Genomic DNA, 13,220 nt, shown 5'->3' on the forward strand with positions numbered 1-13,220 from the left:
GATTAAATTTATATATAATCAGACATCTAATTCATTAAAAACAGGAAGTCCTTCATTTAAAAAATATTGCTGTTTTGATAATTTAATTTAAGAAACTGATTTTCTAGACTAGTCACAAAGAATTCATTATAAATTTAATCATTGAGTATTTTTAGAAACATATACAATATATATATATATAAGTAATGAATTATATAAGTAAGTAATGTAATTATATAAGTAAGTAATGAATTATATATAAAATAAAATAATAAGTAATGAATATGTAGCGAAATCATAATGATAACATTCTCAAGCAATTATATATACAAACATAGTATACTATGTTGCTACTATTGCGTCATTTATATTGCTTAACCGCAATAAGTAATGAAATAAAATAATTATCGGTTGCGCAAGTCTAAATGACTTTTATATATCTCATATGTTCGAACGTATCTCAGCAATCACACGTGTTCTCTCGCTCCGCAAGTACAAAATTACCATCAGGATATGCTTAATCCTTGAAAAAAGAAAGTAAGTTCTCGGAAATTGAGACTAGTCACCCTGATTGTACATCGTGCTTCGCTTCTTACTCGTCGACATCGGGAGAGTTCACCGCGCTAAGCAATAACATCGCGTTATTATGCCGCTTGCGATTCGCCTCGTACAGGAATAGCTCGCACGCACATGTCTCTCTTTTGCTTCTCTTTTCTCTCTTCCTTGGCTCGCGTATACATCGGTGCGAGCATGTGCGCGTAGGATGTGCACTCACTCCGTCTTTCTCCGACTGACGATAGCACGCAAAGCGCAACACCATTCTCCGCCGTTCTCCAGCGACGTAATGCGATGGCGAAGTCGTTGACTGTGAGACTGGAGTGACACACGAATGAACGAAGAATGTCAGTTTCAAATTGCGCTTTCCGCTGCTATCTCAAACTATGAGGATAGCTTGGATAAAAACATGTACTTTGAATACAGAATATAAAATACAAAAAGTCTATATATCGCAGAATACGCATAAAAAAAAGTAGAAATAATTTTTAAAATAGTACAAAATATTTTTCAAAAATTGATTTATATTGCAAAAAATGCGTAGGAATATATAATTAGTATTTTAAATATTTTTATCGACTTTAATTCAAATTTTTAATCAAACGTCAGTTTAATAAAATTAATATATATATCACATTCGTGCGTAATATCTTTTTATCTATATGTCTGATATATAATTTTTGTTAATAAATAACTTTCGAAATTATAATACGAAAGTTTCTCGTTATTGAGCTTTTTGTACACGAGAGCTTTTTATATGCGTATCATTGAGGTCTATATAGTTGGCCAACTATATAGACCTGTATCATTGATGCTTGAGATTATTCTTACACGAAGTTGAACCAGAGTAAAATTTTTGCTGCAGGTAATATTACTACAGATGGTAATTTACAATTCGCTTTTACCGTAAGATGGCAATGAGATAATATAATAACATGTGACCATAATAGAGCGCGCTGCAAGTCGTACATTTTAGTTTCTTCTCTATTTTAAATACTTCTTCTATGTTTATACAATCCTCTATATAAGTGTTGGTCCAGTGTTGTTTATTCCGGTATAAGTGTAATAAAATAATATAATAACAGAGATAGATTTACATATAATTCTCTTTGATTAACGTCAAAATAATGTCTGCTACATAATTTTTTTCGAAATAGCTAGTGTCTCATTGATATACATTGAACATTTCACGAAATTTGTAAGTATACAAAAAATAAAATTGCAATGTGATTGCATTCAATGAAGATTGTTTACACATTGAAATCGCACAGTGATCTTTCACTCTCATCGAATGCAACATGTCTAATACAATAAGTGGCAAGAATTTATTACGGCCGAATGGCTTACAGTGCAAAAATCTGCATGAATATTTAAAGTCACGCTCCCCCGATACTTTGAATAGACTGTATCACAAACCGCCTATATGTTTGGCCGTGTTCCGCGAGTTACCTGTAATCGCCAAGCATTATGTTATGAGACTGCTCTTCGTCGAGCAGCCCGTTCCACAAGCGGTCATAGCATCATGGTGTTCAAAACTCTACTTTGAGGAACATCAAAAAGTAGTGCAAGTTTTGAATGAGCTATATGTGTGGAAAGAAGCATCTATACCCGGTGGACTACCAGGCTGGACTTTGAACAGTACTTTCAAGAAAAATTTAAAGATTGTACTGTTGGGGGGTGGCAAACCATGGACCATGTCGAATCAGCTGGAAACTGATAGCAAACCACGAGATGTGGTTTTCTTAGATTCCTATGCATTAGAGAGATGGGAATGTGTTTTACATTATATGGTTGGTTCCCAACAGCAGGAAGGTAAGATTTTTATTTCAAGTTTTTTTTTTAAGTGGATAAAGTTGCATAAAATAGCATTCTGTTACAAGATTTTGATACATTCTTATGTAGTTAAGAAATTTTCTTATTTAAAGATGCTATTTTCTTTAAGTGTATGTGTAAGATATAATTTTTTGCAAAAAATACCTGATTTTTTGATAAAGAGTCTCATAAAGTATGCAAGTTTGTGGCTATCCTGTGTATATAGAAATTTTAAAATCTTGTGTTGATGTTTTTAAGATATGCTACACATATAACATAAAAGAAATGCATGATTTAAATTTTGTCTTTTAAATGTAATTTTTAAAGCATTGTTTTTATGATTTTGTAGTTTAATTAAACTTTATATTTTATATTAACAAGGAAACAAATTGCAAACATTTAATATATGTAGTATGCTTTAATTTTGAAAATAGGTATATCTGCTGATGCTGTAAGAATTCTTTTACATGCTGGTTTAATGAAGAGAGATGAAGCTGATGGAAGTCCACTTATAACACAAGCTGGTTTTCAGTTTTTGCTGTTAGATACAGCTTCACAGGTCACTACTGGTTTTGGTATAGACATTTTCTTTCTTATCACTGTTTACGTATTACTGACATTTTCTTTTTTTCTTTTTAGGTATGGTACTTTATTCTGCAATATCTTGACACAATTGAGGCACGTGGTCTTGACTTAGTAGAGTGCCTTACCTTTTTGTTTCAATTAAATTTTTCCACCCTGGGTAAAGATTACAGTACTGAAGGCATGTCCGAAGGACTTTTGACATTTTTACAACATTTAAGAGAATTCGGACTCGTGTATCAACGAAAACGCAAAGCAGGAAGGTAAATGTATACGTTGTACATGTGAATAAAAAAATAATACGTTTTTAAAGTAATGAAAAATATTTTTACTAATTTAATATTGTAGGTTTTATCCCACTCGATTAGCACTAAACATTGCGACTGGTGAAAATAAACCTTTAACCAGAGATGCAGACAAAGAAGGATACATAGTTGTGGAAACAAATTATCGAGTGTATGCTTATACAAATTCCAATTTACAAGTTGCGTTACTTGGACTTTTTTGCGAAATGTTATATAGGTAAGTGTAATATATATCCTATTAAATGGAAGATATATAAGATGTCGAAAAAATTTAAATCTTTATAATTAATTCCATGTGCAGATTCCCAAATTTAGTTGTATCAATATTAACAAGAGATTCCGTAAGACAAGCATTGAAAAGTGGAATAACTGCTTCTCAAATAGTTGGGTATGACAATTTAATATCTTAAATAGTCAAAGATTTGCTGCATACTATATTGTCTTATATCAACAGTTATCTACAGCAACATGCGCATAGTAAGATGATAGAAGCAGGTCCGCCTATATTACCTCCTACTATTGTAGATCAAATTAAACTGTGGGAAAATGAAAGAAATAGATTTTTATTCAGTGAAGGCGTTTTATACAGCCAATTTCTTTCACAAACTGATTTCGAAGTTCTTAGAGATCATGCGCTTTCAACTGGGGTATTAATTTGGCAAAGTGAAAGGTAACGATTGTCTTAAATGCGGCTTATACTGTCGAAAAATTTCACGCAAAATGCCATAATGATCAAATATATTTTGTTTTCAAACACGTTATATTTTTCTTATAGGAAAAGAACTATGGTGGTTACCAAAGCAGGTCATGATGATGTAAAAAAATTCTGGAAACGATACTCAAAGGGTTCAAGTTAATATTTAACTTACAAACTTTGATTATAAGCATTCTACCTACCGTTATGTTTCTTAAATAATGGTACCGCAAAAAATATCATTTAAAAAAAAGTGCCTAAAAACTGGAAAATGAAGCAATCTTGGAGTTGATATTGAAGAGTCTCTTAATTAGTACCAAAGGTTCTCTCAGGTGAGGCTAGATTTTGATATGCGATAAGTATAATATTGAATTAACGAAGTCAATTTATATTTAATATTGTCTGTTTTATTCCTACCAATTATAAAATTTGTACAGCAAGGAAGGAATTATTCAGAATTTGACAATTTGATTTATCGCAATAAAATTTGTAATATCACATCGAATAAATTATACATCTGAATTTGGCTGTCACTCCGCGATTCCTTTAATATAGTTCAAACTTGTAAAATAGATTTTATAACTCAGATCTCGATATATAGCATATTTCTCGAATTAACGCTTATGCTGAAAAAATAATTCAACGCAATATTACATATAGATGACAAAATTAGGTACGCAGATAAAGAGTACAAACTAATAATTTATTACGTTTGTCAAGTATATCGAAAAAAGCCTAATTGGATGTAGTATTCTTGATCATTAAATGCGCATTATATCGAGCATTGAGCATAGAACCTAATAATAAATGATGCGTTATTATTGTTCATGACATTTTAGAACATATTTTTATGTACGGATAAAAAGTTTTAGATATAAATGCAGAACAATATTCGTTGTCAACTCTATGTATAGCGATATATATGGGAAAGAGGACAGATTTTTAGTCGAAGCAGTCGTCATATCAGCATGAATCCCAAACAGTTGGCGAAGAGAGAGTTTGATGTCAACGCTGTGGTGCTGCTTTTGGTTTTGGCATTTTAGCTAGTAAACCTTGAATTTCATTCTTTTCATCATACTTTCTCCACAATTCGTACAAATTGATTATATACCGTGCTATTTCTTGAATTTTTTCCATATCTGCGTTTAATTCTGCGAACCATGATTTGAGATCTTTCTGCAATATCACACATGCTACTTGAAGACAACCTGTGAAAAATATAAATTATTTTTAAGTTTCTTTATGATACTAAATTGTTATTAAAAAAACATTATTATTTGTAGCTTACCAATAGCTATTTGATAAGGTGGATATAATAAACATACATCTGTTCTTAAACTGTCATTAATAATACGCCATGCGAGAGTAAGTAACTGATCATCTGGTCCCACATCCTGAATTAATGTTAATAAGGGACGGTATGGTTGGTATACTATTAAACAACAATCCAAATGCTCCAAGAGATAAAATTCACATTCCAAAATGTGATTTGTACGATATGGAAATTCTTGCACATATGCATAATTAAATTTGTTTTTGACTACAAAAGGAAGAACACATTGATCAAATAATTATTTAACTAAATTGCATTGTCATATCGATATCAGCAATAAATTGTAACAGAAAACATAATATATTTATGGATCTTACCTACAGTTCCCATTGTTGTTATTAGTCTAGTATTAGAAATTACTCCAAATTCTTCTACTTTTGATGCCAAAAAGACTGAAGTAGGAGCTAATAATAAAGGATCTATGCATTTCAAGCTATTGCGAGCATAAAACCTTTTAAAATAAACTGTTGCAGTAGCTATCACTTGTTGCCTCAGTTTTAATTGTTCACCTAGAACTTGTATCACTAGAAATAGAAATTTATATAATTATATATGTAATTAAGACCATATTTGTATAATCGTACATTTTGCTCGACACCAAGTGTACAGATTTAGCATAGATATCTATAAAGTATATGTCGTCAACTACAATTTAGTAATTATTGCACATCTACCAAAGAATTTTTATGACAATTAATATACAATATATGCAATGAATTATATAATATTTTTTAAACCGAAACACAAAATAGCACCTCGTTGTATATAATTTTAATGTTTTAAAATGATTTATATAAAATTTAATTTTTGAATAATATTAAATCAATTTTCAGGAACTAACAACCTATTGGAATTGAGTAAAGAGATATAAACAAATTATTACTTCAACACACACACATATAAGTCTGTGGTTTCTTTATTAGAAGAAAAGATTATTTCAACTTACTATTGGAGAAGAAAATAAATATTTTTTGATATTCTTCTTCGGTTAGTATGGATAAATCATGTTGACGTTCTCTAACCAAATCTTGTTTATCCAGTAACCATTGTTGGCTATTGAAAATAAGAAATTTGGTAAGTGTTCAATAAAACCTTTGTAACAAAATGTGCAAAGATTTACTTACTGATGCGAGCTTTGCCAAAAATTGCCAGCCATTTTATAAATAAATTATCCAATTGTAAACTTTGATGCGTTGAATAATGCTGAGTTTTGAGAATTTTAGATCTTGTTATGTTTTATACGTAATTATTTCCACATCTTTTAACAAACTTTATTCCAAAATCTTGAAAGACTGATGAATTGTGTATGTCAGAGGGTTATATTGAGAGCAATATTTTCAATATCTTTCACAATTAAATGTGTATTTATATACATGAAATAATTATTTGAATTCTAAAAATATTAACAAGCAATATCGAAAATAATGAATGACAAGTTCACTCCACTCTCAATACACCTCTTGTATCAATAGCTAACCATAAAAAATGTCGTTTACTAAACTCTCTAGAAAATTATATTTCTAATGGATATCTGATAATATTATATAATCAATGAAAAAATAGCAATACTTTTTCTTTTGATGAGTTTCAGAATACGCTAATATCGCAAATTCGTCGTGATTTTGGCACATCCAAATACGAATTCTTTCCGAATAGAATTTGCACACTTCATAAAACATGCCGTGCACTTGCGCCCTCTCAAGAAACGTTGCAAGAATTAAATAATCTAAATCGAGCACGGATGATAACTGCGTTCGGTATTCATTGGTAAGTAGAGTCCAGTGGTCTCTATAATTTCATAAAGAAAACGTTATTCGTATTTAAAAAATGCACTGAAGAGCAAAAACTAAAATCAGACTTTGAAACGATTATTCTTTATAGTTACATAATTATAATCGTTTTATAATTTTTCTCGCCGATGCGACAATGACAATTTCTCATGAATTATTCAAAGAGGATTTATTAACTCCTAACTTATAAGTAGTTATTAACTTATAATCTAATGTAAACTTAACCTATTAACAAGTAGATTACTGGATGAGCGATATCTTTCAAGGATAATATTTTACAATAACAGATCCAAAGTGAAATTTTATATTAAATACAGAGAGGCTAATTAAAGATTAAATTACAAAAATAAAATTGAAAACATATGGAGATATATAATCAGAAAAATTATTACGATAAGAATGTTAAAAGGATTAAAAGATGAAACTTATATATTTTGTATTTCTCATACAACCTTTTCTGAATAAACTTTATAGTTCAGTCTTTACTTTAGATTTATAATCGTGATAGAAATCAAGCTAGAATTTTGTTAATAATTTTATGTGATGTATAAAGCAAGAAACATTTAAAAAATAAATATACATATAGTTTATGTCAGTGATACTTACGTCTTTTGTATGAGAGTAAATTTTTCAAATCTTTTTATATCTTTTTAAATAATTTTATTACAGAAAAAAATATTATAATTATTTGTTTTTTTCATAAAATTATCACAAAGTGCAGTGCTATATTTTATAATAATTTTATTTAAAAAATGCGAACATTATTTCCATAGACAGAACTTCGGAATTTGAATATCTATTTTCCTAATTCGAAATAATATAAATTATATTGAATTTTTTCCAAAAAATATACACACTTTGTTATCTTTTTTTAATATACACTTTTTATATCGATTTTATGTTAACTTAATAAGATCTCTTGATTTTTAATAAAATTCTCGATTTGACTCGATTTGAGTGCGTCTTTAAAGATTGACACGTGCCAATATAATTGCGCGCTCAACACATTATGTAAGCTTTATTTAACACATTTAAATAAGATATAAAATTAATTATTAAAGCAGTCTTTTTTTCACAATATGTGACTCCTCGTAATCTGGCGATAATTTATTTTAAGCCGTACCCTTTTTTTTTTACTTATATGTATCACATAATTCTTTGTATTGTTCGGTTTCCTCCTTACATTTATCTTGTGTATACTTATCAGTATAATATAACTTACAATAAAAATCATATAGTATCGCGTGAGGCGAAATTTTTGACATGGCACACGTTCAAAGAAAACAGGTGGCTAACTATCACGTGCGACGGATAATATTTTGCACAGTATAATTTGTCATTCTTTTTTTCTTCTTTCTGACAATAAGAAATAGGAAAGAAAACGCGCGGACACGTCCAGCGTTCAGCACGCGCTTTCTGACAAGCTGTGATTATCGCAACGTTATATGTATTGCAATAATATCGCAACATGTTATTTGCATACATAGTTGGATGTAGGGGGATGTTCGAAGTATGATGCGACGTCACTCTATGAGAGAACTAACAGCAAGACGGAAGTAGTCGGAGAAATGCAGTCGTTTTTTGAACGTTACTATAATATTAACAAGAACTTAATGTCGATGATCGGCGGTTGGCCGGCTCAAAACATATTCATGAAGATATTGATGCCAACCGTAATAATATGTTTGATATTCACCTTAGGTTATCTTGAGGTAACGTATGTTTCTATTACTTTGTGAAAATTTTTGTTGCAAATAAAGTTCGCGGCAGGAATGTTTCCGCATGGCGACATGTGTATGTGCAGCTTATTTTAGACGTAATCACAGATTTATGCATTTAACTTTGCTAAGTCACCTTCAACATTTTTTGGAATATTAAAAAAAATATTTTGAATATTTACGTTTACATTTGTAAAACTCTTAAAAAATTGTGCGTGAGTGTTAACACTAAAAGATGTCTTTTGAACGTTTTTCAAATGTCTTTAAAACACGCGTCTTGTCTGAGTTTTTTTTCATATCGCTTAAATATCTAAAATAATTATCACAACCTATGTGCCAAAAAATTACACATCTGATACAAATGAGTCACAAGTAATCTCAAATCATTATCACTTTTTATCGTTTATTTAAATATTTAAACAAAAAATCGAAAAGTTATTTTAAGTGTTTTTCAAGTCTTAAGTCATTCTTTTTTCAAAAATTCCATCTTAAAGACAGCTTTTTTACAAATTTATAAATATTTGAGACACCTTCGTAAATTTTACGAAGACATTATCATATATTTGAGTAAATAATGAATTAATTCCGTTCGTAACAATATCATACAAAGTGTCTCAGATTAATCGCATTTTCTTTAACCAACTCTAAAGATTTCAGAAAATTTTTAAAATTTAAATTGCTTGTAATTCAGAATTCATTGATGCCGAAAAACTCTAAAATTTCTATCAAGAAAAGTCGAATTGATTTATTGTCCAAATTGATTTAAATATTCGCAGATTAGAGAAAAGGCGATTGATTTGGAACAGTCTGTATCTTTTATTTGCAAAAGTTATCGAAGATAAAAAATTGTTTTATCTCGTAGAATTATTCTCGCCGATGTTCTACACACATCGGCTATTTACATTGTATTTAACACAGGTAAGTGGAACGTTAGAAGTGTACATAGACAATTCGGTAATTATTATTACCGATTTTTAGTTTGTAAAAATAATGGACAGTTGGAGGACCATAACTGAAGACTGCGAATGTTTCATTATCTTTGTACTTGTGACCGGCGGTTACATAAAAATATCCAGTGTAGTTTTGAATACTAAAAACGTAAGACATGTAGAGTGTGATGCTTTTGTTACTTATTAACGCAAAATGCGGATTATTTTATTGTTTGGTTTTACTGATTTCAGATAAATCAACTGTTGTCTGTCATCGATTATCATTGGCGTGTTTTCGTGCATTCTGTAGAAATACAGATTATGCATGATTATGCTGTCGCAGGAAGAAAAATAACGATATTTTTTATCGGTAATGATGAGATAAATTATTTATATATTTTTATATATTTAGATTTTTATGCTGAAATATTATGGATTATGTATCGTGCAATTGACGCAAATCATAATAAATAATAATGCGATTTGCAGTTACTTTTTATAGTTTGCTGTGTCTTTTCATGGCAATACCACCACTGCCGAAATTATTGAATATCATCAAACCTCTCAATGAATCGCGCCCGAACATTTATATGTTCGATGTCGATTATAGTTTTGATAGAGAAGAATACTACTTTACTGTATTACTTCATTCGTATATAACGGCTGTGATTGGTATAAGCATGTTATTATCAGTCGATTCACTCTACATAGTATTAACGCAACACGGATGCAGTCTATTCGCCGCTGTCGGGTATTTATAGCTTATTGTTAGTCATAGTACTTATTTTTAACAACTTCAGAAGAAAATTATTTAAATATTATTGTCGTGACGTAAATGAAATTTTAAAATTTTTAATTTAAAAATTTTTAATTTTGTAATGTTGTGTTCTGAAGGCAGCGATTAGAGAATCTAAATTCGGCGATAAGCTCGTGGAAGGATAACGAACTCGAAAAAACTCACAAAGGCGGATTAGCAAATTGCGTACAGTATGATAGAGACGAAAAAATTTATCGCGAACTAATAGTTATCTTATGGAAACATCAATTGTGTCTCGAGTGAGTTTTTTAGATCTTTGACATATTGCAAGAAATGTATTAATGTAATCAATTATTTTATTTTTTATATCTGTTTTCAGATATGTTAATTTGTTGAATTTCTCGTTTGGACATTTTTCATTTATGTATATTTTTTTAAATATGATGGCCATAAGTCTCCTCTTAATGCAAGTGAGCGATGGTATAGAAACAATATTGTTTAGAAAATATTTTGTACTTTGTTATCAATTTAAAATTTAACTATGTTGCAGATACTTGCTTTAATGGATCGTAAAGGACAAATGATCAGATTCGTAGCAATGCTTATCGGTGCTTTCGGGCATCTTTTCATTTTAAACTTTCCTGGCCAAAGAATAATGGACCACAGCTCAGATATATTCGACAAAGCGTAAATATATCGCCACAAATTTACTCAGTCCAATATTAGCGAATAAATAGGAAAAACGTGACACAATCGTGAAAGTGTAAAAAGATTTTTCGAAAAAGTATCTACGTAATACTTCTTCCATGCGTTTTGAATTTTTAAACATAAAAGGAAGTAAATGTATTTTGTATTTTTATTTAATATTATGAATTTTTTATACGTATTCTATTTTTTTGCATTATTTTCTTTCTATTTTTGTACTTTTTAAATTTTATTATTGTAATAAAAATTTTTTAAAAAATTGAAAGATTGCTGCTTGGAGATAAGGATGTAAAAATTATACGCTTGTTCATATTTTTAGATACAACGTGCTATGGTATAAACTGTCGCGAAAATCGACGCAGTTATTAAGCATATTACTTTATAGGACTTTATCGCCTTGTACCTTAACGGCTGGTAACATGTACGTGCTATCGCTAATTAATTATGCTTCGGTAAGAATGATTGTTTTCATTTCGATCACTTATAATACTTGCTGTAGTATATATAATTATCTCCAATTTTAAGATGGCGCAAACGTCTTTCTCGTTTTTCACCACCCTATCGTCGCTTCAATAATCGAAAAGATTATATTAGATTTTCAAGTAAAATTAGTTATTTAATATAAATTTTAGAAAAATATTTTGTGCTTCATGTTTCTGTAAGTACAAGAGTAATTCTATTTTGTAAGAAAATGGCAAATAAACTATTAGAATATTCTAGAGTGAACTATTAGAGTGAACTATTAGAGAATTGACATTTCTTAATGAAAATAAATTCTACTGTATAGTGTGATTCTTCAAAGACAAATAGTGACAGAGAAGGCAATAAGAAAAAGATATTTCTTTCTCGCAAAATTTCCCATTAGTGAACAAACTCGATTATTTTATAAGAATGCCGAGATTTTCGCGATGCGATGTGGTACATGAAATCGACTAATGCAAAAATTGTGATGCCTTTATATGTAAGTCGAACTAATAGACAGAAACTATTATCGATTTAATGAGCGTTGTAGCAATATCAGAACGAGCGATCTATGAGCGATCTATATCGATTATTATTAATTACAGGTTTTTCAAAGACCACGATTTTGGCGAAGAGAACGTGTTAGGATTTTGAATAAGAAATCTTCCTATTAAAAAATGCATTTTAAATAATGCATATTAGGAAATGAATGAATGAACGTTTATTTGAGGACACGGATGGTTTGAGTTAAATATGTGCATCTATATTGAAGAAGTTACCGAAAATTTAGTTTGGATATCCCGCTTAGATGCGTGCACTCGTCCTTCATCCTGCGATTGGCTACTCATTTCGAGTTCCTGTTGCGTACCATTGAACTATATAACATATTGGAGTGAGCTTTTCCCATAATAGGAACCAATATGCAGTTTGCGGTCCAAGGATAACAATAGTAGACGGAGACGTTTGTCTTCCTTCCACAATTTATTAGCGTGTATGATGGAGATGTATTATAAAACGAAGACAGACATGAGACAGACGTCCCCGTCCAATATAACTCTCTCTTTTCCTCAGTGGTCCATCCCTACTTTAAGCTCACTCCAGTATGTTATATAGCTCACTAGATTTGGCATGTCAGGTCATTTTGCCCTGACATCCTGTACCGGTCGATGCTGCGCGTGCAGTTGGTGAGTCCGTTCTTTGTTATATTAACCTTTGGAGTTTAATCCATTTTTTTGATAATGGTTAATAATTTTGCGCTCCGACAACGACTTTCGATTCTTATTACCTTCTTTGTCATTGAAAATAAACACATTTTTAGAAACGTATATTAATTTACTTATTTGTGCGTTAAAATGAAAATTTAAGGATTACGGATTAAACAAGACTAAGCTGTTATTCATTAAATACGAAAGTTTTAGAATTTTTTATCGGTGAAAGATAATAACAACTTTTTCATGATATTACTAAAATAATTTTTATTTATAATTATAAATTTATGTTTATAATTATAAATAAAGTGTGCTTTTATTAACTTTGTTGTCAGATCGTTGTGGTATAATTTGCTGTAAATTATTAACGTAATGAATATAGAGAATATTT

General features: G+C 30.0%; 3 protein-coding genes across 6 annotated transcripts; 2 read left to right on the forward strand and 1 right to left on the reverse strand.

The window, feature by feature from the left end:
* Positions 1-1,514: 1,514 nt before the first annotated feature.
* Positions 1,515-4,449, forward strand: mrn (general transcription factor IIH subunit 4 marionette). Its single transcript, XM_012366856.2, has 7 exons — positions 1,515-2,346; positions 2,781-2,905; positions 2,986-3,191; positions 3,277-3,450; positions 3,535-3,621; positions 3,688-3,903; positions 4,009-4,449. The coding sequence occupies exons 1-7, from the start codon at positions 1,833-1,835 to the stop codon at positions 4,088-4,090; spliced, it is 1,404 nt and encodes a 467-aa protein (XP_012222279.1). The 5' UTR covers positions 1,515-1,832; the 3' UTR covers positions 4,091-4,449.
* CycC (cyclin C) lies at positions 4,313-6,975 on the reverse strand. 2 transcript variants are annotated; one of them, XM_012366885.2, is made up of 6 exons: positions 6,830-6,975; positions 6,385-6,463; positions 6,207-6,313; positions 5,578-5,784; positions 5,216-5,467; positions 4,313-5,135 (listed from the first exon to the last, which is right to left on the reverse strand). In XM_012366885.2, exons 2-6 carry the CDS (start codon positions 6,414-6,416, stop codon positions 4,933-4,935), a joined length of 801 nt encoding a protein of 266 aa, XP_012222308.1. In that variant the 5' UTR covers positions 6,417-6,463; positions 6,830-6,975; the 3' UTR covers positions 4,313-4,932. The 2 variants fall into 2 exon arrangements, with proteins under 2 accessions (XP_012222308.1, XP_012222292.1); XM_012366869.2 differs by having other exon boundaries at positions 6,385-6,552; positions 6,830-6,973.
* Positions 6,976-7,905: 930 nt separating this feature from the next.
* On the forward strand, positions 7,906-12,946 carry LOC105671878 (odorant receptor Or2-like). Of its 3 annotated transcripts, XM_067355198.1 has the most exons (12): positions 8,674-8,762; positions 9,631-9,686; positions 9,747-9,866; positions 9,950-10,067; positions 10,187-10,448; positions 10,592-10,753; positions 10,834-10,924; positions 11,005-11,141; positions 11,479-11,611; positions 11,685-11,817; positions 11,947-12,120; positions 12,227-12,946. In XM_067355198.1, the coding sequence occupies exons 2-10, from the start codon at positions 9,645-9,647 to the stop codon at positions 11,733-11,735; spliced, it is 1,116 nt and encodes a 371-aa protein (XP_067211299.1). In that variant the 5' UTR covers positions 8,674-8,762; positions 9,631-9,644; the 3' UTR covers positions 11,736-11,817; positions 11,947-12,120; positions 12,227-12,946. The 3 variants fall into 3 exon arrangements, with proteins under 3 accessions (XP_067211298.1, XP_067211299.1, XP_012221815.2); XM_067355197.1 differs by lacking the exon at positions 9,631-9,686 and having other exon boundaries at positions 7,906-8,762; XM_012366392.2 differs by lacking the exon at positions 9,631-9,686 and having other exon boundaries at positions 8,697-8,762; positions 9,687-9,866.
* The last annotated feature ends 274 nt before the right edge of the window (positions 12,947-13,220 follow it).

Source organism: Linepithema humile, chromosome 5, assembly GCF_040581485.1.
Source record: "Linepithema humile isolate Giens D197 chromosome 5, Lhum_UNIL_v1.0, whole genome shotgun sequence".
NCBI lineage: Eukaryota > Metazoa > Arthropoda > Insecta > Hymenoptera > Formicidae > Linepithema > Linepithema humile.